The sequence below is a fragment of the Akebia trifoliata genome, chromosome 2, assembly GCF_017979445.1.
Source record: "Akebia trifoliata isolate Shusen 1 chromosome 2, ASM1797944v1, whole genome shotgun sequence".
Taxonomy (NCBI): Eukaryota; Viridiplantae; Streptophyta; class Magnoliopsida; order Ranunculales; family Lardizabalaceae; genus Akebia; species Akebia trifoliata.
The window spans coordinates 4533272-4557210 of NC_141376.1; the positions used below are offsets into that span (position 1 = coordinate 4533272).

The 23939-nt window shown below is 36.0% G+C and overlaps 3 protein-coding genes across 6 annotated transcripts; 1 reads left to right on the forward strand and 2 right to left on the reverse strand.

Annotated features, from left to right (window-relative positions):
• Window positions 1-19: 19 nt before the first annotated feature.
• Window positions 20-3083, reverse strand: LOC147408956 (putative indole-3-pyruvate monooxygenase YUCCA9). Its single transcript, XM_086459033.1, has 4 exons — window positions 1922-3083; window positions 1427-1675; window positions 764-886; window positions 20-407 (listed from the first exon to the last, which is right to left on the reverse strand). Exons 1-4 carry the CDS (start codon window positions 2534-2536, stop codon window positions 210-212), a joined length of 1185 nt encoding a protein of 394 aa, XP_086315159.1. The 5' UTR covers window positions 2537-3083; the 3' UTR covers window positions 20-209.
• Window positions 3084-9636: 6553 nt separating this feature from the next.
• Window positions 9637-16348, forward strand: LOC147408957 (DNA ligase-like protein). Of its 4 annotated transcripts, none has more exons than XM_086424103.1 (12): window positions 9638-10337; window positions 10432-10486; window positions 10729-10828; window positions 10927-11044; window positions 11581-11646; window positions 11981-12034; window positions 12140-12276; window positions 13513-14074; window positions 14177-14288; window positions 14395-14444; window positions 15256-15399; window positions 15962-16348. In XM_086424103.1, exons 1-12 carry the CDS (start codon window positions 9768-9770, stop codon window positions 16211-16213), a joined length of 2220 nt encoding a protein of 739 aa, XP_086280229.1. In that variant the 5' UTR covers window positions 9638-9767; the 3' UTR covers window positions 16214-16348. The 4 variants fall into 4 exon arrangements, with proteins under 4 accessions (XP_086280252.1, XP_086280229.1, XP_086280238.1 ...); XM_086424112.1 differs by having other exon boundaries at window positions 10945-11044; XM_086424126.1 differs by lacking the exon at window positions 11581-11646 and having other exon boundaries at window positions 9637-10337; window positions 10945-11044.
• Window positions 16349-20086: 3738 nt separating this feature from the next.
• On the reverse strand, window positions 20087-21791 carry LOC147408958 (fasciclin-like arabinogalactan protein 21). Its single transcript, XM_086459041.1, has one exon. It carries the CDS (start codon window positions 21604-21606, stop codon window positions 20341-20343), a length of 1266 nt encoding a protein of 421 aa, XP_086315167.1. The 5' UTR covers window positions 21607-21791; the 3' UTR covers window positions 20087-20340.
• Between the last annotated feature and the right edge of the window lie 2148 nt (window positions 21792-23939).

The following is a 23939-nucleotide window of genomic DNA, read 5'->3' on the forward strand; positions in this document are numbered from 1 at the left end:
TAATAATAAAAAACACCGTTGAATGTTCATAGTATTAGACAATAGTAGAAAGCATTAAAGCACTTCCCTCTACAGTCTTGTAACCACTACAGCACCATCACCTCCTAAAACAATATTTAAAATTCACTGAATTTCACTTAATCTAGAACCAAAAAAAAAAAAACATATGGACATGAAATATTGGAGTGAAGTAAAATATTCCGTTTTGCTTATAACTCCATAGGCAAATGCTTTGTCTCAGAGCTCCATTGCCGTGCAATGTCTTCCGCAACATTCAGGGCATCCATAGAAGCTCCCAACAAGCCTTTCTTGGTAAATCCTATACTGTAAAGTCCATTCTTTCCTTTCCAACCATTTGGGAATGGTATTTTCGGATATCCTTCTTCGTTGCTGAAGAATTCTCCCTCCTTAAAAGAACAAACAAAAAAAAAAAAATGAACCAACAAGACTTCGAGACAGCATAGAGAAACATAAGCAGATGTTCCTAATTTTCCCCTGATAAGTCAATTATAGTCCTACTTGGACAATCCTAACTCTGTAAAAAAAGGGCATTTTCAGTGATTGTAGCTTTTATCTGTTTTGACCGAAGTTTTAGATCCTCTAACCAAATGAATTTTTGGAATAATACCGTGCTAAGGGAGGTCCCTTAATTCCTAGCTGGGTCATGTAAGCATCATTAAGTATTGGATACCATCATTTACTCCCCCAAAAATCAAGCTAACCATGTCTTACTTTACTAACGTATATAGTTCTTCCATTTTACCTTGAGCCATGAAGGTACATTACTTCGGTATCCAGTTGCAAGAATTACTGAGTCAAACTGTCCTACGCTTCCATCCACAAATTCTGCACCTGTGGTTGTAAATTTTTTTATAGCAGGAACCACCTGAGGACACCACAAAAAATTTGACATTCAGTGTTCATGCATACCTATATTATACTGTATGCGTGTACGCGTATGGGTTTCAATGCATATATGATATAACTACTATGCTATGGGGGCTTAACCCTCATTGACCATGGTTAGTCTGTTGTGTGTAAAACCTATGTTATATTAAAGTAAAATATCCAAAAGTACATTTTATCAGAGCAAACAATTGTTGATGACCTTCGATTAGATGCTCTCCTCAGTCTTCACACCCTTAGATGGAAAGATTTTCATTTGATATAAAGTAGTGTATTATCTAGTTACTTACATCCAATACTTGCTTGTCTCTGTTGAATTTGGATTTGTGTAAGTTGAAATCTCATGTTTTCATACACAGCCCATTTCCAAAAAGTAAATAGATTTTTATTTTTATTTTTTATTATTATCATTATTAACAATATATGATCTATTAGTAACTGTGATTAGTAGGAACGTAAGGGTCTGGAATGAATTATACTAAAAGAGCAGAAACAAATTTTAAACAAAACTCGTGGAAACCTTGATTTGGCCAGCCTTGATCTTGGCTAGAGTACCGACATCTAAAACCGGGGTCTTCCCAGTAGTGTTCTTCAATTCAAGGGGGCCGACTTCAGGTCTTTTAATCCCATATCTCCGTGTATTTCCAAAAATCAGCCATGAATGGAGGAGGAGGAATCGATCAACCAGCCGTAGAGGAAACCACTTGAGCAGCCACATCGAAATACCAAAAGTTGATCTCCCAAACATTTCTCTAGGCAAAATATGTAACTGCAGTACCATAAAAAAATATATATATATATAGAATTATATAAGAATCAAAAACTCTTTCTAGTGGAAAAATACAAACAAGATGTGAAATCTTAGTATAATAAATAATAACTTTTAGGTGCAAACAGACTCATAAAGAGGAGCGAATTAGAAGTTCTACAATAACAAACATGTAACTTTGACTACTAAGTACTTATTTAAGCTGAACAAAATAATTACACAAAGAAAAGGAATTAAACATGTTACCTTATTTCTTACAACTATAGAAGCTTGAGCACCACTATGACACAAATCCAAGCCAATCTCCATGCCTGAGTTCCCACAACCAACAACCAAAACTTTATCTCCTTCATAGTCATCTCCATTTTCATACGAACTGGAATGCAAGACCCGTCCTTGGAAATCCGAAATTCCCGCAATATCAGGCAACACGGGCTCTGCATTCTCCCCTGTGGCCACAATGAGCCACCGGCAGATAAATTCAGATTCAGTGGTTTGAACCTGCCATAGTCTCATGTTTGAATCATACTTAGCCGATTGAACTTCCTCCCCAAACCTGGGTTCAATAGAGTAATGGTTGGCGTAGGCCTCTAAGTAGCTTATGAACTGTTTTTTTGTCGGATACGCTGGAAGTTCTGGTGGGAACACCATGTAAGGGAGCTCACAGAACCTCTTAGGCAGATGAAGTCTTAGACGATCGTAAGTTTTCAGTTTCCAAAGTGATGCTATGCAGCCTTCTCTTTCGAAGATCACTGAGGGGAGTCCTTTTTCTTTAAGGCATGCAGCTGTGGCTAGACCTGACGGTCCAGCACCTATAATCACTGGTCCGGGGATCAAAACACGCTTTGATTCTGAATTCATCCTTCCAAACCCATTAACCGCAATTTTATGAATCACAGATGGGTCTTGGTTTTCATATTTAAGTTTTTATGTCAGATGGAGTTGAAACGACAACCAAACAGAAAAGAGAGGGACAAACGAAGTGGAAGCTAAGAGTAATTGTTCTACAATCTTGTTGAGATACTCAAACAAGTGAGTACGCTCAAGTTTGATGGAAAACTGGTGAGAATAACTACCAACAAGAATAAATAATCAGGAAGAACATATAGAAAGAACTTTGGATATATATAGGTTGGTTGAAAGTGAAGAGAAGAAAATATGTGAAAACATGTATAGAGACAATTGGATATATTCAAAATTTGGAGAGAATATGCAAATGGGTCAGGGGTTTTCTATTTCAATGCAAGACTACAATCCTTCTTCAGGAGTATTCAATCTATTTACGGTGTCGTTTAGCAGATATAAGGAGTTGAGGAACTTAATTTGATAAGCATAAAGAAAATGAAAAAATAAAGAAGAAAAACTAATCCTACTGATAACTAGAGCTATAAGACATGTACTTCAAAGCTGATTTCCTTGAAATTAGGAAGAATGTTTTTTTTCTCTTCTTGAGTGCCATGTGTATAAATAGAAAAAATTGAGAGTGAGAATTTATTTGCTTCCTTGAAGGTGAAGAGGACATCTTACTGGAAAAATAACACGTAGTTACCAACTTCATTGACAACAAATTGAGCTTTGCAAATAAAGAAGGAACAAAATGTAAGAATCAGTATTACTTTCCACGTGGAGGTGAAAATAACTCATCCGAAATCAGAAAGATAAGTTTGCATGGTTATGTTGACTGTTTAAAACTCCTTAAAAGAGATGAATTGTGAAGATTTGATGGCGGGTTTAATATTGACAATGTCCAAATGACTGATTAAAAAAAACTACACTTTTTTGAATTTTACTCGAGGATGAACATAATCCATGTGGAGGGTGGTGGTCAGTTTTCCTCATTTTAAATCATGCATGACGTAACGAAGCATCTGACAGATGCTATCGCCATTGCAGCTCGTGACCACATTTTGAAAAATATTTCCTAATTGACAAGTTGTCACACTTCAGTGCCACCTCATAGTCGTATTCAATGCAGATTCTGAGGATCCCGTCGAGATAAAAAAGACCCATTTACACTTGCAACTACTATTAGGGATGGGTAATATTCATATGGGGTATGGGTCTTGGAAATTAAGGGGCAAGGTCATTTTGCCTGTTAAGTCAATTCTTTTATAGGAGATGATCACATATACAATATCTTTGATATTTTTGTGTTTGTGAAGGCTGAAAGCAGATTAAGCTCTCACTATTCTGTCTCAGCCTCTTTTTGAACATCTTTTGGGTCGTGAGGGAAAAGCTGGGGTTTAGACAGACCCCACTAGATTTTCTTTATATGGAGGAAGACAAAAAGGATTGTAATCGAGCAGCATTTACGTCCATGATCCCCCCACCCCCACAGAAATATGAAAAAGGCAAGTATCTCATTAAGTCCATTCTGCATGGTTAGTTCAAGTTGAGTGGTCCAAATCAACGGTGCCACGTGGTCAAAACAGTACAAAGTCCATGTAGATTGTGACATGGGCGTGACAGGGAAACGATTAGGCACCCAATTACCAGCTCTTGTACTATTAATATTGGAATAAAAGTCATGCCAGGCATACCATAAGGTCAGCTTTTCTAGGAATCATGATAATTAGAGCATGCGCTATCTAGAATTTCACGAACATTGATTGCAAATTCAAATAAAGGCCATTTTATGGATCCAAGTTAATGACAGACCCAAGATCATAACATACAGAACACGAAAAAAGATTAAACATTGTTTGGGTGTGCCTATGTTCATGGATGAGATGGGAACGCCCATGTTCATGGATGAGATGGGAACAGTTACAGCTCTGGTTTTCTCCCAATAACTCCCTCAAACCTCAAAAATCTTGAACCCATATTTTCCCTACTCAATTTCACTCTTCCATAAATCCAAATCGAGTTAGGTATAAGTGTTCGGTACATCCTCAGGACATCTAACACAACGGTTAAAAGTCATCCCCCACCGACGAACTACTCAATGAAATGTGACGGGGACTTCAGCCGTACACATTGTACCCTGTTTATCCGGTGTCCCGTAGCGAAATTGACAGGATGATAAAGAGCCAAATTTCTAGAAAGATGCCCGATAAATGATGGGGACAACGACCAACATTTAAGTAGATAGTAATACTACAACTCGGACTGTGCCGCTCCTATGTCACACATCAATCTAATTCAGACCGACTTCAGAAAGGGTTGGTTATGGTACGGGGACTATGATGTCTATCCTTTCCTACCCATCCCATATTGTGATAACGAGGTCAGGTCCCCATTGAAGGGGGCTCATTGAAACTTCCTATCATGGTGAGACTTTTTTTCTTAGTTATACTTGAAAATTTACTGTCTTTTTAGAATCTTCAAAAAATTTAACATTTTACATTAAGTATACATCTTTATAGAATTTCTTTGTAATTCCTTAAAAAAAATCCATTAAATGCAACAATCGAAAGATCTCCAAATTTTGTATTGAGGGCAACATTTCATATTGTTTGTACTTGGGGACCATCTTCAAAGTAATCAATAGTGTCATTTGCAAACTAAGCTTATTTAGATCTTATTGTCGTGACGCAACATGGTCCTGTACCACATTTATCAGTTCTTAATCAATAATAGAAAAATGGCAAAATGTGTTACTGAGTATATAAACATCAGCGGTAATCTTTAATTATTGTATTATGAGTAAGAAGTTTCTCGCAAAAGTCTCAAAGTCTAACCCTTCTTCGCATTGCCTTTTATAATCAATGAAATACTGTGTCCACAACTATGATGATGGCCATCCACCATATGTCATTTAATGAAGGGGTCTCCACAATGCATCGTTTTCTGCTTTTATTACTTGATGTTGATGCTCAATCTTAACCCCAATGATTAGAGCAATAAAACTGTTACTATCCGTTGTGTGTCGTATAGGATCAGATGGACACAGAATTGATCTAAAGAGTCGTGCTGGAGTGACGTCAAGATTGTACCTCATATCACACATATTGACGTGAAAGTTTGTAGGAACCATAGATAGTTTTTGACTCGTATCTCGGTGAAAAAACATCTATGGTTCCTACACACTGTCATGTCAAGATGTGTGATACAACGTACAATCTTGAGGTCACTTCAGCATTATTCTAAACTTAATGTAGATATTCTCCATATACATTTGACTTAAATAAAATTAGTTGCTTATAATTCCTAGATCTTGCACCAAATAATTATTTCCAAACCTAATTGTGTCGGTCGGGTTTTCATGATCCATCGAGCAGCCCTATCCATTCATCCAGACCTTGTTTAGGGCACACGGTCTCTGCTTCTAATAGAAGCACTTCTCTTTGCATAACTTCTATAAGAATCAAAATTGCAAAATAAGCCATTTGGTGAAGTGCTTTTTTGCATCTGGGGCATTTGGTGAACACAAAGTTTCTCTTGGCAAATTTATGTGAAAGTTGTGGATTTTGGGCACTAACTTAAAACCCCTAAAATTAAAGGGTATTTTAGACATTGACTAGAAACAAAGGCATTCTTGTCCTAAAACATTTTTTTTTCAAGTTCCATCTCATTCCTACAAAATATAGAAACAAAAAGCTAGTCTAGAAAGCTTTTGCTTTTGATACTTACTGAATTTTTGTATTTTGCAGAAAACGGAAAATCAAGCCATTACTAAACCCACAAACGCTACCCTCGTCATTCATATTTATCTTGTTTATGTACCCATGTTGTTCATGCCCATCTCCATTTTTTATTAGATTTATTTGGAAATCAATCAAAAAATCAAACTACTATTTAGTACCTCCATGTCATGGGCTTGCCATGCTACTTCGGATGCCATTTTAACAAGTCGTGAATAGCTTGAGTGTTATTGAAACGGTAGGTCCGTGGCACATAACACATTATATTTAGGTCTCAAATTGTCCAAAAAGTTAATTTTAATTTTTTTTATAGATAAACCCCACAATTCTTATCGGTAGTAACAGGAAAAGTATACATTAATAGTGGTAGGTTAACATGGTCAAAGGTGCGATGGATTATGAATGTTGGACCAGTTTTTGATGGACTCATGGACCTACATATCCAACCATAATAATTTGTAATAATTGGATTTAAGCAATTTTTTCTAGGGGTTTGAAACTCATTCACGGGCCTATTTATAAGCTCACGAGAAATTTATCAAAACGGTACAATTTTCATAATTAATTATCAAAATGGTAAACTGAAGTAATTAATTCCGAAACCAGTAATTTATCATTTTCGGAATTAATATTTTTTACCAAAACGGTAAAAACAGTCAAATGTAAATTTTTTTACCGGAAATTTCTTTTTTTGTTTTACATATGCATTTACCATTTTAACCTTATAAATAAATCAAAATCTAACTAAATCTTTCTCTTCTTTTTAATCTTCCCAACACTAATAAAAACCTGCACTTTGTCTTCTCCATCTTCTCAAATTTGACCCAATACATACGACACCAAACAGAAATATGAAGAACGAGAGGATTTTTTTTTCATAATTTCAATCAAAAAATAAAAAAAGGGTATTTTCAGTAAAAAAAATTACATTTTACTGTTTTTACCATTTTGGTAAAAAATATTAATTATGAAAATAGCAAATTACCATTTTTGGAATTAACTGCTACAATTTACCGTTTTGGTAAATAGTCGAAATGTCGTGCATGTTTTGATAAATTTGCCCTCACGAGAAATAGAAGAAGAAGATTAAATAAAAATGGCCATAAATCACTAATTATTTGTTTTTGTTTGTTTGTTTGTTTGTTTTTTTTTTAATAATATGGGTGCACCACAGCCAGATGTTCATGGATCAATGGGCCTAAAAATCCAATAACAATTCACAAAGAATAACCCGTGGAAAAACACGCAATCTTGGCCTTGTAAACATAAAATCCAACAATTATGATTTATATACATCTCGATAACATATCTCAAGAATACTTAGCATGGGGATAAATTCTGGCTGTTGGATTTTGTGCTTATACGATAAAGATCACACTATTAAGTTTTATATTTAAATTCAAAACACAATCCAATAATTCCTATTTAGCCAAAATTCCTTCACAATTACTATGAAACCTCTCTATTTACAAAGGCTAACTATCCCTCCATCTCAATTTTCTGTAAATTTCTTTTTACAATGCTTCCTTTCGTGATCTCGAGAATCTTCACCATGATCATTGAGATTCATTGCTATCCAATCCTTGGATTTTTTATGTCAGTTACATTGAATCAGTCACCCATCTGGATACCCACCTTTGACGAGATTAACTTCATCGTAAGGGTAATTCTTAGATGGAGTTCTCGAGCTCCTCATCGAGTAGGGACAGGCTCATCTTCAAGTACCACAGTTTATAGCAAACCGGGTACTATATCTTGACAGGATCAAGCGTTCATCCCATCATGCATGGTGCAAGAACAAATATCAATGTGCATATTCACACCACGTAATTCAATTTTTCATAAAAAGCGACGTACAAATGAAGTCTGGTGAATAATTTATGCACGAAAGCATAGATGAACATATAGTTCACAAAAAAGGCATGTGATCTTGTTCGTTACCTCATCGATTGTTTTCTAGTCATTCATCATTGCTTCAATCTTCATTCTGTGGTAACTGATCACGAGTAAATTTAGTCTTACTAACTTAGTAAGAATTCGAATTTTAAGGGTCGTTGAGCTCATCTTGTGGCCTCTAAAAACATGGTCTGATGCCACAGGGATTTAGAGGATAAATTAAAGGAACATGAAAATTAAAAACAAAGAGATTATTTTTCATGGTTAATTTTAATTTTCAATTTGAGAGTTTGACAAGAGTTCACTAACCATTCATCTTCAAAACCTTGGATCAAAATCCCCTCCCACCCAAAAAATAAAAAATAAAAATTATCGAAGTTTTTCCATGAAATCTAATTTGTTAATCCATTTGAACTCAACAGGCCTCAGTAAGCTTTGAAATCATGTTTTTCATCAATCACTGTCTCCCTTCTTCCCTCTCCCATTAATAAGTTTCTCACTTTATCAATCAATCAATTAAAGTCATGTATCAATCTATGCCTCTATCCATTGATAGATTCATTTCATTTCATAAGATCATGACCTATATACATGTTTTTTTTATATTATCAAACTTAACTAAAGGATATTTTGGACATGAATTAATTATTGGGGAAATTATTAAAAGACGGTTAATTATTTTTATATTAACAATAAAATAATATATTTAAAAAAAATTAAGAACATGAATTAAGTCACTAGACAATCCAACGTTTTAACGTGTTAAAATGCATTATTTTATCAAAAATTCCCTCTGAATGATTAGAACCATCAACTGTCTAGCGTTCTAATAACTTGCTTTAACACCCTAGTAATTTCACCTCCACTTAAATTGTCGGACAATCCATAAAATTACTAAAACATTGGATTTTCTAATGATTTAATTTGTTTTTGATAATTTTTGAAAAAATAGATTTTTTTTTTGTTGTAAATATTAAAATATTTAACCCTCTTTTAATATTTTCCCTTAATTATTTGATGGAGAAAAGGCGAAATTTCAAATGCTTATGGTTTATACTCATGTTAGTAAATGGCTTTGAATTTTTGTTTTTTTTAATAGTTGCATCTCTATTTACACCTATATTAAAAACACGTGTAGTGATATTTCCCATCACCAACACCTCGAGATTCACCAGTTGTTTCATTTAGATCCTAAGTTCCTAACAACGTAACAGCTAGGTCTATGAGTACACGTGGCGTCTATGCATTAGACTTGATTTTGCAATCCTACCCTAGGGAGCATGCGATCTATACCAGTTGTTTCAATAAGATCCTAAGTTCCTAATAACGTAACAGCTAGTTCGATAATTACACGTGGCGTCCATGCATTAGACTTGACTTTGCAATCCTACCCTGGGGAGCATGCGATATATACTCTGTCCATTGGTAGGGAAACGCGGGAACGCTATCTCGTCTCTTAAAATTCAAACTGTTGGCGCCATTCCACATCACCCACACCCGCTACTCTCGTTCATTTTTCTTCCTGACTCCAAAGTCCAAACTAAACACCACTCAAATTTTCAGAACCAACGAAACCCTAATCGTCTTTCTCTCCGAGAAAATAACAATTAGTAATGGAGAGCGACGACGATTATGAGAATTTCTCACATCTCGAAGAATCTTCATCTCCGATCTATCAAAAAAAGTTAAAACGATTGAAGAAAGCATTTAGGGTTTCGAATGGACCGATCGCTTCATCTTTTGAGTCAAATCCATCAATGGAAGTTTTCGATTCACCAAACGAGGCAGATCACGAGTCTTCAAATGCCCTAAATCTAGAAAACCCAGTGGAACCGATTAGGCCTGTATTAGGATCTGACGAAGGGAGAGATTTAGGTACGGAAATGGATGGATTACTTGATGATCAAGATAGTTTGGAAGATCGAAGAACATTGGATGCTGAAGAAGAAGCTCATTTGGGTGCTTTAGATGCTTCTACCGAGGAATTTGATGTAAAAATTGATGATCTAAACAACGATCCGGGAGAAGAAATTGGGGGATCAAATTTAGAGAAGTCTGCAAAGAATATCTGTAGCTCAGAAGCGGGAGAGGGGAAGAAAAAAAGTAAGAAGAAGAGACGTGAAAATGGTGGCAATGAAGAGAAATCTGAAGCACCTGCTTTCACTAAGAGAAGACTCGAAAAGGTGGTCCGATTCTGATCTAATTCCAACTTTGACTCGCTCTGTGAATTTTATTGAATTTGGGATCCTTATATAAGCTACTTTCATTTTTTTACAGGAAAGAAAGGCACAGCTCGAACAACTTCACGCAGAATCTCAGAGACTGTTACGAGGTAAAGAAAAACAGAAGTTTTTTTTTTAAAATTTCCTTTTGTTCAAATTTATATTTTTTTCGGAGCCAAAATGGTGATTGGAATATGCCCTTATCTGTGTAATTTAGTTCTTTGAGTCTCTTTTCTTGAACTCTGAACTTATTATTCCAGAAATAAGAAAATTTATTTTTCATGTTTGTCAATAAAAAAAGCTAGAATGATCTAATTTCCTGGGTTGCGATTCACTTTTTTTTTGTTGTTAGAAACTAGAGATGTGGCATTTAAGCCAGTGCCCATTGTACAAAAGCCTATATCTTCAGTTTTGGAGCGGATCCGGCAGAGAAAGTTAGAGCTTTCGAAAAAGTGAGTTTCATTTTCATTAATCCACCATGTTGTATAAAATTGTTTTCTTCATTATTATTTTTTTCTTGATTATCTCTACCTTTGGGTTCATGTGTCAGAGCTGGTTTTTTAAACAGTTATTCTGAAATTAAAGATTCATCGGATGATATTATGCTGGATGCTTATCCAGAACAGGTCAGGGATGGTGAGAAAAGAGAGGTCATACTTTCAGAAGAGGTATCTCTTCTAAAATCATGCACAATGAATTCGGAATCATCTCATTAGCACAAACCTCAAAGATATCTTCAGAAAATTTTGTTATTGTTGTAACATGTTTTTAATTTGAGTCAGCCTTTGTGAAAGTGACATTTATTTTGAGAATCTGGATAGTAGTCATTTATATGCTACTTATGCAGACCATTGTCACAAAATTTGGCGAATTTTGACAGAAAATTCCCCAATAAAGAACTAGTTAATTAAATTGGTGAATCAACGGAATAATCAGTGATTTTCTGATCAACCCTGTTCTCCCCTTCCAACTACATGATTCTATCTTCTTCAACCTTTAACTCTGAAGAATAAGATAGGGTTATTTGGGAGGTTGAAGTTGATGGGTTTTTGGGAAGAATCCCAAAACACCATTTGTGTAATCCCTGAAATATTCCCTAAATGGCTAAATCTTTCTGAAACTTTCCCTGATTTATCCAATCCGCGTTGACTCGCTGCTGAATAATCGCCGGATCTAAACATGGTTTCTAATTTCTATGATGTAGATAACTGTGGCGAGTGGTGACCCTACATCTCTCTCAGATAAACATGAAAACATCCTCTCTAAGATTGTGAGTAACTTCTTCTTCGAAAAAATAAATAAATATATCTAGATACATGATATTTGGTATAGAGAACATTAGTTAGATTGTCACAGTTATGAACAAAAACTAAAAAAGATAAATTAAGATTTGTTCTAGTATCACCAAGTGTATTATCTAGCATCAAATTTCTATCCATATATTCTTTTTTGCCAATTATTTACATCATGATGCTACATGAATCAAAGCAATATGATCAAGTGCATAACTGTTACCCGTCAAAACATCTGGAATGATGTTACCTAATTGGTTTTTAGGATCAGATTACCTATGACATAATGGTGGTTTCTTACATTTACTGCAGACCACGGATGAGGGGTTTAAAACAACATTTCGAACTCCAATCAATGATACTCAGGTATTCTTCCCATGTTTATTTGTTCTGGATTTTTTTGATATTTCATTCGATGGATTGTAGAATTAAGAGAACAACTGCTTAGATATTTGTATGTCTTCACTGCAGGAACTTTTAAGTGGTTCCCAGGAAAGTGATGGGGAAGATGTGCAGCCAGATTGTCAGGCCAGCAGTTCTCAGGAAAATCTTGCTCCATCATTGCTTACTATGAACTTAAAATTTGATTCTGCTCCCCCTGACGATGTGTATGTATTTCATCCCTTGTTTAAGATCTATCTTAGTTGCTTTATTCCAGAAAGCAATGAGTGATAATATGCCTCTTCTTTTTGTGCATTGCTCATAACTGTTTCAAGTCATATAGTATCTTCTGGTAATTGTGGTTAAATTTATTTGAACAATAACTACTTTCTGTGATAAAAAGTGATGTAAACTGTATAAAATATTTACCACAAAAAAGAGAAGTATTATAAGTTTATAACTGAATGCATGAAAAATCAAGAGAGTGATTATGCGTGTACTGTTTTCACTTGACTGGCTAACTCGGCCGGTCTTGCTTCTTTTACTTTTTTTAATGAAATCATTTTACTTATCAAAAAATGCATTAGCCATCAAAAAGATAAATAATACGTGCAACAACTTTCTATGTACATTACCTTTCAGCTGATTGCTAGTTTTGAATGAGATTTTTTTATCTAATGCCAAAATGCTTCTATATAACTGTTCTTCCCTAAATGAAAATTGAGGGATTTTTTAATTAGATATTTTGACTTCAATACATGGGATGCTGGATATAATTCGGTGCACCTGGATCATTCTTGAATTAACATGCCTACCCATGATTTCTGGTAGGATGCTTGAAGGTCTCCAGTCTCCCTGGTACTTTGTTAACCAACCAACTACTCCAAAGACCAATCTATTGGAAAGGGGGAGGACTATGAATATAAGAGGGTCACAATGCTTAACTAGGGCATAACACACCCGAGAGTGAAGGGGGAGAACTATGAATATAAGAGTGTCACGGGGGTAAAAATACCCGGGAGTGGAGGAAAATATACACTCAACACTCCCCTCACACATTAGGGTGGAAAGAATCGAACCCGTGACCTATACGGACCTAGCGCTCTGATACCATGTTAACTAACCAAGAACCAACTACTCCAAAAGACCAGTCTCTTGGAAGGGGGGAGAACTATGAATATAAGAGGTTCGCGGGCTTAACCGGGTTATGATACACCTAAGAGTGGAGGGAAATATACACTCAACATACTTGCTAATAGGAAGCATTTAGAACCCCATCTTCAGATGAAATTATTTAGTGGTATTGTAGAATTTATTATTTATTACTCCCTTTCCTTTTTAGGAAGCTTTATCGGCAGGATGGTGATTCCATTGACTTGACAAAAATCCCTCGAAGAAAACATTTCTTTCTTAGTGATATTCCATCCCTCATAATTTCCAATCAATGGTTTCTTCTTTTGCAGTTCTTCTAGTGAAGAGGATGATGAAAAGGAGAATATTGATCCTCATCCAATCAAACTGGTTAAGAAGGATTCATATTCAAAAGGTGATCCTGTTAAAGCATTTGTGGATGAGGAGGCTGAAGAAGAAGATGATAGTGACAATGACCTAGTACGATTCCAAGAAAATGAAGAGGATAATGAAAATGAAGACACCCAGGAATTTAATGATCTTATAGTGACTGGATACAAAGAGAAGCCAATAGACAATGAAAGACGTGATGAACTTCATCAGAAGTGGCTTGAACAACAAGATGCAGCTGCAACAGACAATGTTTTGCAGAGGTTGAAAAGTGGTTGGAGACAAAGAGAGCCAACTATGCTTGAAGACGAAGAAGGGGAAGATGAAGAGTTTAGTGAGGATTCTATGGATGATCTGCTTCCAACAAATGTTGCCCGGATAAATTCAAAAAAAGTGAAGCAGATGATTCCACAGATGTTTACTGATAAGGATGATAATTTCTTACCCTCTGATGACGAGGAAACGGAGCAGAAGCTAGTCCGGCAGCGCATTCTCGAGAAAGCTGTGAGTTCTTATTGACATTCTATTGTGGTTGGAATTGTTGATAATCTAATTAATGTTATGTTGTGTCAGAAGATAGTGATTGAAGTTTATGATCTGTAACAGGGAGAGCATGCCTCACTTTTATCACCAGCAGAAGATGAAAGCTCCAGAGAAGTTTTTGGTCTCATAAGGAAGTTGAATGTTGCACCAAACACCAAGAAGAAAGAAAAATCATGTAGAAGGCTTCGTTCCCTTTGGAATTGTCTATTTTCGTATGTTGTAAAGCAAAAAACACTTTGCCATTATTAATCTTTTCTTATTATTTTATCAAAATTTTGCAGCTTTACTTGATATGCTGGTTACAGGAGGGAACAGCAACAGCTCATCAAAGGTAAATTAATGTGCATCATTTTCTGAAAGCTATTGGATCAGTTACATTTGGTTAAATTCATCTATTGAACCTGGTTAATAGAAAATAATCTAAATATCCAGATGTATTTGAAATTGACTTTTTTTTTTTTTTTTAATAAATTTCAATGGATCAATTTTTTCCTTGGTCAGGGAACTTTATTTTTGGATAGTGATATTGCAGGGCTGGATCAATTTTTCCGAGTGTTGCTGGTCTTTAAAGGATTTAAATGGTCTTTATTCCAACCATTTTGATCAGCTTAGAATGTTGGGTCACATTAAATGTTTGCTTCATCTTTTGCTTAAGGAGTGTTTGTAACCAGTAATTTTGATTAGTGATGATATGTGTTGCTGTATCAATGTACACCCTTGCTTTTCCACTCAAAATCATGTTAGTTTTCTTTCTGCATCTCGACTTTTGCCATAATGAAAGAAAAATATTGAATGATGCTTTTCCTGAACCTGGAAGCTGTATTAGCTTTCTGAAAGTTCTGGTCTGCATAGTCAGTTCCCTATCTAAATTCATAATAATAGAGGATTTTTGAATCTTTTGTGCGATGATAACAGTGATTTGGTTCCTTCACATACCGAAAAAAATAAAAATGTTGTTCGTTTAATCATGGTCAATCTCAATTGGCCATGGTCAGCTTTCTTCTCAAAATTCTTAGTAATTATGGGTTTTTCAATATTTTCGTGCAACAAGAACCATGATTTTTTTTTTCCTTTGCACAAAACTCAAACTAAAATGATGTAGTACCTCTAATCATAGTCAATCTCAATTGTATGTGCTGCAGTCTTCTTTCTTGGGTCGAACACAAAGCAATTCTCTACCATCATCCCATAAGCAAGGCTCAAGCAATTTCCGGTCCTTTATCTTTGGACGTGATGACAGCAATAGTAGAAGTGGAATCTCGACAATAGAGGTTTCTTTGGATATGGTGAGCTTGATCATAAATTACATCAAATTTGGCTATAAATGATCTAGATGGTCCCCTTTATAATTTTTCTATGCGTTTATTAAGATATTGAGCTATTCTTGATTTTTGTTGGAATTTTTGGCTGATCTTGTAAATGTAAAGCATTGGAAGGGGAACTTGAAGAAGAATTAATTGATTATGTTGCATGCATAAGGAATCGCATATTTGGCAAATCCTGAAAAATAGGATTCTTGGACTTGGCATTATATTTAAGATAACTTTAGAAAAAAGTGTAATTATTTTTATGTAATAACAAGGAAAATATTTGATTATGTGATAGGATTTCTTATGTTATAATGGGAAATATCTATAAAAAGGGGAATACATATTTGCTAAAACGAAAATTTTAATAGTAAAAGGTAGAACTCATAATCTGTGATAAGTACAAATCCTTGTCTTGCAATAAAGAATAAAACAAAAGATAAGTATCATAATAGAATCTGTGAAGCAGTGGAATCCATTTTCTAGAATTGGTTAGCTTTTTGATACTCTTGTTATTTGGGTTTGTCATCCTGGTCTGCAGGGTGAGAAAGAAAACCATCCAAGGAGTGCATCATCAGCTAAGTTCAGCAGTTCTCAGTCCAAATGCATTAGTCAAAAAACAATTACAACTGAAACAAGTTCTGGTTCTTCACTCCTCGAAATCCTGAGACGCTCCTCTATGCAATCTGATCAATGTACTCGGACTAACATGGTTGGCCAAACTCAAGCTGTTGTGCAATTTGCTGCATTTAAATCTGCAAAGAAGTCTATCAAGATCAAAGCAAGAACTTGATGCAAGGGGTAAGAATTTCTACAATGTTGTGAAGTTTGGAGAATTTTCATATTCAATTCTTTAGATATGATTCTCCACAACGAGGGTGCTCTGCTCATTGTTCTTCTCAATGAAGGATTTTAATTTTATGATTCAGCATTAGCTGGGTTGAGTTTTGCCCAGATTGCCACTGCAGACATATTCTTGACTCTTGGGGGAGGGATGACATCATTTTCATTTTGGCTTACATTTTAATTGATGGTTTTTTGTTTTTTTTTGACTCTAAAACATGAAAATAAATACATTTTGGTAGGCAAAGATAATTATATTATAAAGTAGGATAAGTAAGGCTTGACTGTAGAATGATTAGTGTGGAGTGATATTGATGTAGCCCATCTTCCTTGAAATCTCCCCGTTGTTTTCAGGTATTGATGTGGTACTTGCCAAAATGTTTTCAGTGCTTAAGTTAGATTCGTCATATTTAATTTATTTTTACTTGAAATCCAATGAATGAAGACCCCTCAGCCCTTAAAGATCCCACTGTCATCAGTGATCATGGTTATTTGTTTCTGTCAAGGGTGAGAGTTTACTTCACTGGTAGTATTTCTCGAGTTTGGGAATTCAAAAGAACTCTCTTCTTTTGTTACAGATCTAGAGGTGGCACATGTACTTCTGTTACATCTTTTTGATTTCTTACTTGTACAAATGAGAAAACAACTATTGATCATATGTTATAGGTCCTAAATCCCAACTATTGATGTTGGTATATATTATATACTGAGCATTAATGAAGGGTATTAAGAGCCAGGCATCCCAAGATTTTTCTTGAAGATCGTCAAATCTTTCAAATATACTGTCTAGTGATTTTTAAGTTAATTAGTGACACATTGGGATCACTGATGAGTAAACCCATTTGTCGATACTATTAAGTATTATCTTTGTCATCAGAGTGCTCCATTACCTACGAGTATCTGATATTTAAGTCGATAAGTAGCTCACAGTTAAGAATGACCTCTTTTGTTTATTTATTATAGAGTTAATTACCCCTTCTTTGGTCCTTAATTTAGCAATTTACTCTTGTTACCTTTCTTCCTAGATCAATCCCATGATCACAATCCCACTCTCAGATTCATGTTGAACTATTATTCTGTCTGGAATTGTTTTTTACCTGACAAGTTCTTCCCATCTTGTCCTAGAGGATGAGCCATCCTAATGGGTGATCATGGTTACTCCATAACATGGGACTTGGATATATCACCAGTAACTAGCCCTTGTTAGTTTACCCCAATGCGATATCTTGTTCCTACCCTTGTTCAATGTGAATTTTGAGGTGATAAATATCAGGCAAACATTAGTTGCATATTTTGGGCTCTTGCTTGAAAGGTCAGAGAGGACATTCAAGTTCTCCAATATTTCCAAGGTCTCAGCCAGAAAAACCTTCGAATCTTTCAAACTATCTGAACGTCATAATCAAAGCACAGGGAGAACTTTCCCTATGAAAAACATAAGTCTCTTGCCCATCAATCGAACAAACTGAGTCCATTGACTTCCCTTCATTTATAGTACTTGTACAATTTTCACTGTATGATTATTTGGTGTTATATACTTGCAATTCAGGATCAGGTAAGGTGTTTCATTCCTATAGAATAGGAACGGTGTCTATGTGGCAGGTTTTGATTGGAGTTTAAAATACACATGGCATGCAGTCTGGTGTGTTTAATCTCCAATTATGTGTTACATAGACACCGTATATTGCTACAGAAACAGGATGCTGTTCTGGATCTATACTTGCAGTGGGCTCATTGGTGTGAACATTGCTTTCAACCCGAATGCTTCTTCTATAAGAACTATCATTTTCAAAAATAACCATTTGTTAGCAATGTTTAGGAAATGCTTTAGAAATCCAGAGAGGATAAGGGGCATTTGGTTAGTAAAAACAGCTTTTTATTTTTATTTTTAGCAGTTTTATACATTTTGATCATTAGATTAAAATCATAATAGTATTCCCATGGCATTTTAGTCATTAACTGAAAAAAAAAGTCAAAACATTTCATTAAAAACAAGTAATTTTCCTTGAATCAGGATTCTCACACACTAGAATCCAAAAATTGGTCTAAGCAACTTCTGCTTTTGAAAAATGATTCTTACTTTTCTGAGAAGCTAGAAGCAGATCATTCAACAAACGACAATTTTAGGCACAATATGACTTTTGGCGTCAGTTTGTGCGAATCTGCCCTCAAATGCCGTGCCAACTGCCAATCCACCCTTCCCACTCCAAGTTCAAATTTGTTGTGAGAATAAATGGTGCTAAGCTATCAAATGAATCATAAAGCACTACTTGTGCTCAAAGATTCATTTTCAACAAACAACTATTAAGTCTAAGGGTATGTTTGATTGCACACGGAAATTTTCATGGAAAATGAAATCCACTCATATTTTCCATCTTCAGTTCTTCCCTACCACCACCACTACCATTACACTAACCTCGCCGTCGTCGCCATCCCTGTTGTCACCATCGCTGTTGGCTCCGTTTCTGACCACCTTCTTTCTCTCTTATTTTTTTTTTTCTTTTTCTTCTTCTCCTTCTTCTCCATCCTTCACCTCCTCCGCCACCACCACCACCACGTTCTCCCTCTATCTTCCTCACTTACCGTCGTCGTCGTCGCCGCCGTCAATGTTGCGTCTCCACCGTCGTCGTCGTCATCGTCGCCGTCGCCACCTTAGTCGCCACATCCTCCCTCCTCCCCTTCCTCGTCATCTTCTTCTTCCTCTCCCCCTCCTCTCATCTTCTTTCTCCTTTTCCTCTTCTTCTTTTTTCTCATATTTTTCCATAATTTTATCCAAGTGAAATCAAACAATGGAATTTGATTTTCCAACCCTATCTATTTTTTACAACTAATTTTTCATGAATTTCAAATTCCATGAAAAGTGACTTTCCATGCAATCAAACATACCCTAAGATTCCAGTCTGAGGTCACTCCAAGCTGGAATTTCATATCGCACTTCTTAACGTGAAAGTAAATAGGAATGATAAATGATTTTTCCCTCGCATCTCAATGAAAAATATCTATAATTCACATGCATACACTTTCATGTCAAGAAGTACGATTCGAGGATCCAGCCTAAGGTCACTTCATTATTATTTTAAGTCTAATTCTAAAAAACTCGCAACATTCTAAATGTCAGTCACACTTCTTATAAAGAGTCTCTCTCTCTCTCTCTCTTAAAATCATTAAACTTTGACTCCTGACAATATGACTCGCCAAGTGGCATACTCACTCAACTCCCTAATTTTGGAAAGCCTCAAGATACATTGTTCCCTTGGGATTCACTTTTTATAGGGAAGTGCAATCATGTATCTCGAGGCATATAGATTTATGATTTTCAAACTTATCACGTCAAAGAACCGATTGAGTATGCCACCTGGCAAGTCATATTATCACCACACTCTTAAACTTTAGTGTTAGGGTTGAGAAAAGTTAAGTCCACAACTGGGATTTCAAAAAGCATCTATGGATTTGTTTACACCTCCACATCAGCACAGTTTGTAAAGTAGTGTCTGCGCAGTCACTCACTTCAACATTTTCCCAGTTTCCATACAAACCTCCACGTCAGCTCAATGTCTAAGTCATTGTCCTACGCTGTCACTCTAGCTCAACTCTTTTCCACTTATTCAAAGGAAAAGCCTCCACCGTCATTTTTGGTTTTTGGATAATACTGGAATGACATTAAAATTGACATCGAATCACACATCATTGATGCTTTTCACTGAGATACAATTGAAAAGCAAAGGTTCTATGTACACCTTCAAATCGAACAAGAATGTAAAGGGTGGAAAAGTAATTAGAACAAGATTGTGAAATTATTCAGAATATATTCCATAGAAAATACGACTGAAAGAAGCCTTTAATTGCATTTAAAAACGCCCACTAACGAGCCCAATTTGAGTACGTTTACTTAACAATGCATGAAGCCAAGAATTGGTTTGTTGACTAGCAATAGTAAACTACAGAACTTACGGATATTGACCTTGAAACTTGCAATTAGAGCGTAGAACGTAAAGAAAGTAAACGACAAACGAACGTACAGCAGAGAAAAAAAGTTGTCTACCTTTAACAGACAAAATATGGTGATTGGTGATCTTCCATCTACACCGTCGTCCTGCTTTGTGGAGTAGGGGCCACCGCGCAATCTCCTTTCTCAGAAGCCGCACAAGATCCCATCCTTCCTGTCAACCTCTCTGTCTTAAAGACTCCACCGTTGTCGATCAAGTTCGCAGCAGCGTCAGTCCCTGACACTCCAATACCTCCAAAATCTGCTACAGATGGATGAAGATGCTGAAACGGCAAGAACACGTTGTGTACAACGATCTTCAGGTTGTGCACCACATCAGCACTCTTGATCCCTATGTAGTTGATCCTCATCTGTGCTCCTCCACCAGCAGTTGTAACAACCAGCATCTGGCTGCGCTCCAGCGTAGCCAACGTCGCTCCAGCAGGTAACCTCATCAGATCTGCGTTCATCAACAACTGATTCGGCACCACGTGGAATCTAAAATTGCTAATGTACGCGTGGCCTCCAGAGAAGATAGATGTATCTTCCAGAGCGAACACTGTCATGTTGTGGAGGTTCAGTAGCTCTTCGTACTTCACTTTCAGTGCGAGTGAGAGGATGCTAAAGCCATTGTTGTGTAGGCGTAGCATGGCGTCCTTTAGCATCAGGTGCATAATAGCAGGGGAGGGTGGAGAAAGAGATTGTTGAGGGAAAGATAGTGAGGATGGCATCCTCTCAACGTTGCAAGAGAAAGGCGAGAGATGTGAGATGAAGCCTTCGAGGCGGTGAACGATGAAAACGTCGTTGTAAAAGAGATCTGGATGTGTGATCTCTACTCCACCGATGAAGATCATCTTAGTTTTCTTCATTTCACTGTAAGCATAGGTGACTGTGATACATCGACCAGGGCTCATAGTCTCAAGCTTTGTCCCAAAAGCTAGTTTGCTGAGATATTCGATGGAGAAAATCCCTGGAACAATGTGTTCGCGAAGGATCTGTGGAACTGAGCAAGAACCATCACAGCTTCGGATTGATGAATCTGTTGGTGCGAAGATCGTTATAGGACCGTTCCAATTCGCGTAAGCAGAATCTGAGAGGGAAGGAATCGCCATGGCCAGTTCTTGGAAACCGAAATTCGTCAAGATCGGTACAATAAGACCAGTCGGATTCAAGCTATCTAGAAGTTCTTGAGATACAGGTGTTGATGGAGGAGAAGCGGTAGACCAGATGGAAAAAGAATCCGAAACTGGATCTGAAGGTGAAGCTGAAGCTTCCATGGTGGCATCCGCGGCCATTCTTGACATGAACAACGATGCGACCATTGAGATGGTGAGAACGATGAGTTTCATGTTAGTCGCCATGGATGAGAAATTGCGATTTGGAGAGAGAATTAGGGTTTGTTGCAGAGAAAAAGAGAGTGGAGATGGGGGAAGAGAGAGAGAGAGAGGAAATCAAGTGAGACTGAGAGGGGTTGTGTTGCGTGGGCGAGCAGTTAAGAGAGTTCGTTACATCGTCAGGAATAGGACGTAACGAATTACAGTTCGTTAATATTTATTTATTTATTTTGATTATTTTCTGATTCGTTGGGACGAAAAATTGTTATTTATTTTGCAAAGAATTGTTATAAACTGACGTTTCTTTTAATACGCTCTTTATACGTTTCTTTCACATAATCGTAGATCCATTGCTATGGGATACTCAAGGACAGACAAATCTATCCCACTTGAGGAATCTGACGGTTATTAATTCCTTCCTTAAGAAAATTCTAGAACTAAACGCGGTTAACGTAACATCGATGGAAGGAAAGTGTTTATTAAAGACATAACACAAGCGTCAAACGAGGTTTGAATTTTCTTGCCTTTTCTATATATCACAGTCGCTGGTCTGATATTGTAGATTAAACTTTGTTTGACGTTTGAAAATCCAACTCGCGTGGGTCTTGTTAACGTGTGCCCTAAGGGTACACATTAAAGTGCAATAACTACACCTTGGGGAATAATCACATGGGGGCTAAGTTTTGGTCAAGATATCGCTACAACCAAACCCATAAATTATCTAAAAACAGTTTTCACCATAAATTAGCTTTGTGGTGCTTCCAATAGGCACCAATATTAGAAAGAATGGCAGATGACAGAAAACTATAGGCCTCTTGCAGTGTCTACGGTAAGCCATCCAATCTTTTGATATTGAACCCTTTTCCAAAATCCAAATATTTCGCCATCAGCTAAAAATTTGTAAAATTCTCCAAATGAGGGAGCAGATGATTAAATCAAAGAATCAACAAATTAATTGATAATTTCTTGATTAATTGGATGATACAGTAATAGTTTTACTTTTCATCCTCAATTTTTTTTTCTTTATCATTGAAGTCTCACTAACAAGATAAGATTTTCAAGGAGGTTGGAGATGATGAATTTTAGGGGGCAAAATAAAAACTAAAAGTTTAATTTGTATAGTCTTTGAAATTTTTCCAAATTTTTTTATGAAACTTTCGCGAAATTATTTGAATTAATCAAATCTAAAACTCTGCCAAATAGCAGTCAAATCCAAATTTTGTTATTATACTTATATATCACGTCATCCAATCTTTCGATATTGAATTTTTTCCAATTATTTAGGCTTCATCCTGTCTTTACACTTACTTGGTGAGTTGATATAATTTAATTCCTATGGTAGGTTTTTTATCGTTTAATTAATTAATTAATTTATTATTTTGTATGTATCGATAGGACAATGTCGACATAGTTCTTGCCACGTCGATAACAAGATCAGATTTTTTTTTAAATGGATTTAATTGTTCATATTTTTTTTAAAAAACCATTTTAGAAATCTCCATGAGTGCAAATAAGAAGAGTGTAAAGATAAAGGGGAAAAGAAGAAAAAGAGGCAGAGAAGTGAGAAAGAGAGGAAATTTTTTTATTTTTTATTTTGAATTGGTGCACTTACAAAGTGGGCTTAGTTACTAAGATGTTTTAAAATTTAGGAGAACGATGTAGCTGTTCACGTTTTTGGGAAATTAAAATGAATAGTTAGCTGGAATGGGAATTTTGCCAAAAGTTGATCACGTTTTGGGAAATTTAGCTTAAAATGTTGGAGTGTATTTACTTAAATGGATGGACTTACCTCAAAAAGTGGCTGGGTAAACCCTTAAGTAAGATACCAAATATATTTGGATTAAAATCACATATCAGCTTTTATTTTTATTTTTTCAATGAGTAAGTTGGACTTGAACCTATGACCTCAAAGTATTTTCACAAGTGTGAGCAATGAGACACCGATGGCCCTTTGAGAAATGTCGAGACAAACCTATTCTTTGAAGGAGACGACTCGAGATTGAATCTGAGTAAGAGAGTGATGAGCAATCTCCTTTTGGGCCTCAGGTTCGACCTTCCCAATTCTTGCACTAATGTTTACAAAAGCTGCCACCAAGGGAATTTTGTATGATACTACTAAAGTCCCAAAGAGAATGAATCCATGAATTACAATAACGATGAATTAAAAAAGAAATCTTCACTAGGATCGATGAACTTCTTTGCTTGGGTTATATCGTTGGATGCAATAACAAATGAGAGTACGACCTTGTACTGTTCGATCTCTTGTCTCTGATTGATGATTGGAGGAGGCGCTTGCAAGGGGGCTCTCCATGGCTAATCTTAGTTGAAACTCGAAAGTCAAACTTGTACTAATGGTGTAT

What these genes read in the sequence shown, in the direction of transcription:
- LOC147408956 (XM_086459033.1), bottom strand. Translation starts at nt 2,536, where the DNA reads ATGAATTCAGAATCAAAGCGTGTTTTGATCCCCGGACCAGTGATTATA. An exon ending in CTATAGTTGTAAGAAATAAG is followed by an intron (nt 1,676 to 1,921) that starts GTAACATGTTTA and finishes ATGGTACTGCAG; the next exon opens with TTACATATTTTGCCTAGAGA. An exon ending in ATGTACCTTCATGGCTCAAG is followed by an intron (nt 408 to 763) that starts GTAAAATGGAAG and finishes TGTTCTTTTAAG; the next exon opens with GAGGGAGAATTCTTCAGCAA.
- LOC147408957 (XM_086424103.1), top strand. Translation starts at nt 9,768, where the DNA reads ATGGAGAGCGACGACGATTATGAGAATTTCTCACATCTCGAAGAATCT. An exon ending in AGGTCATACTTTCAGAAGAG is followed by an intron (nt 11,045 to 11,580) that starts GTATCTCTTCTA and finishes TCTATGATGTAG; the next exon opens with ATAACTGTGGCGAGTGGTGA. An exon ending in AAAACATCCTCTCTAAGATT is followed by an intron (nt 11,647 to 11,980) that starts GTGAGTAACTTC and finishes CATTTACTGCAG; the next exon opens with ACCACGGATGAGGGGTTTAA.
- LOC147408958 (XM_086459041.1), bottom strand. Translation starts at nt 21,606, where the DNA reads ATGGCGACTAACATGAAACTCATCGTTCTCACCATCTCAATGGTCGCA.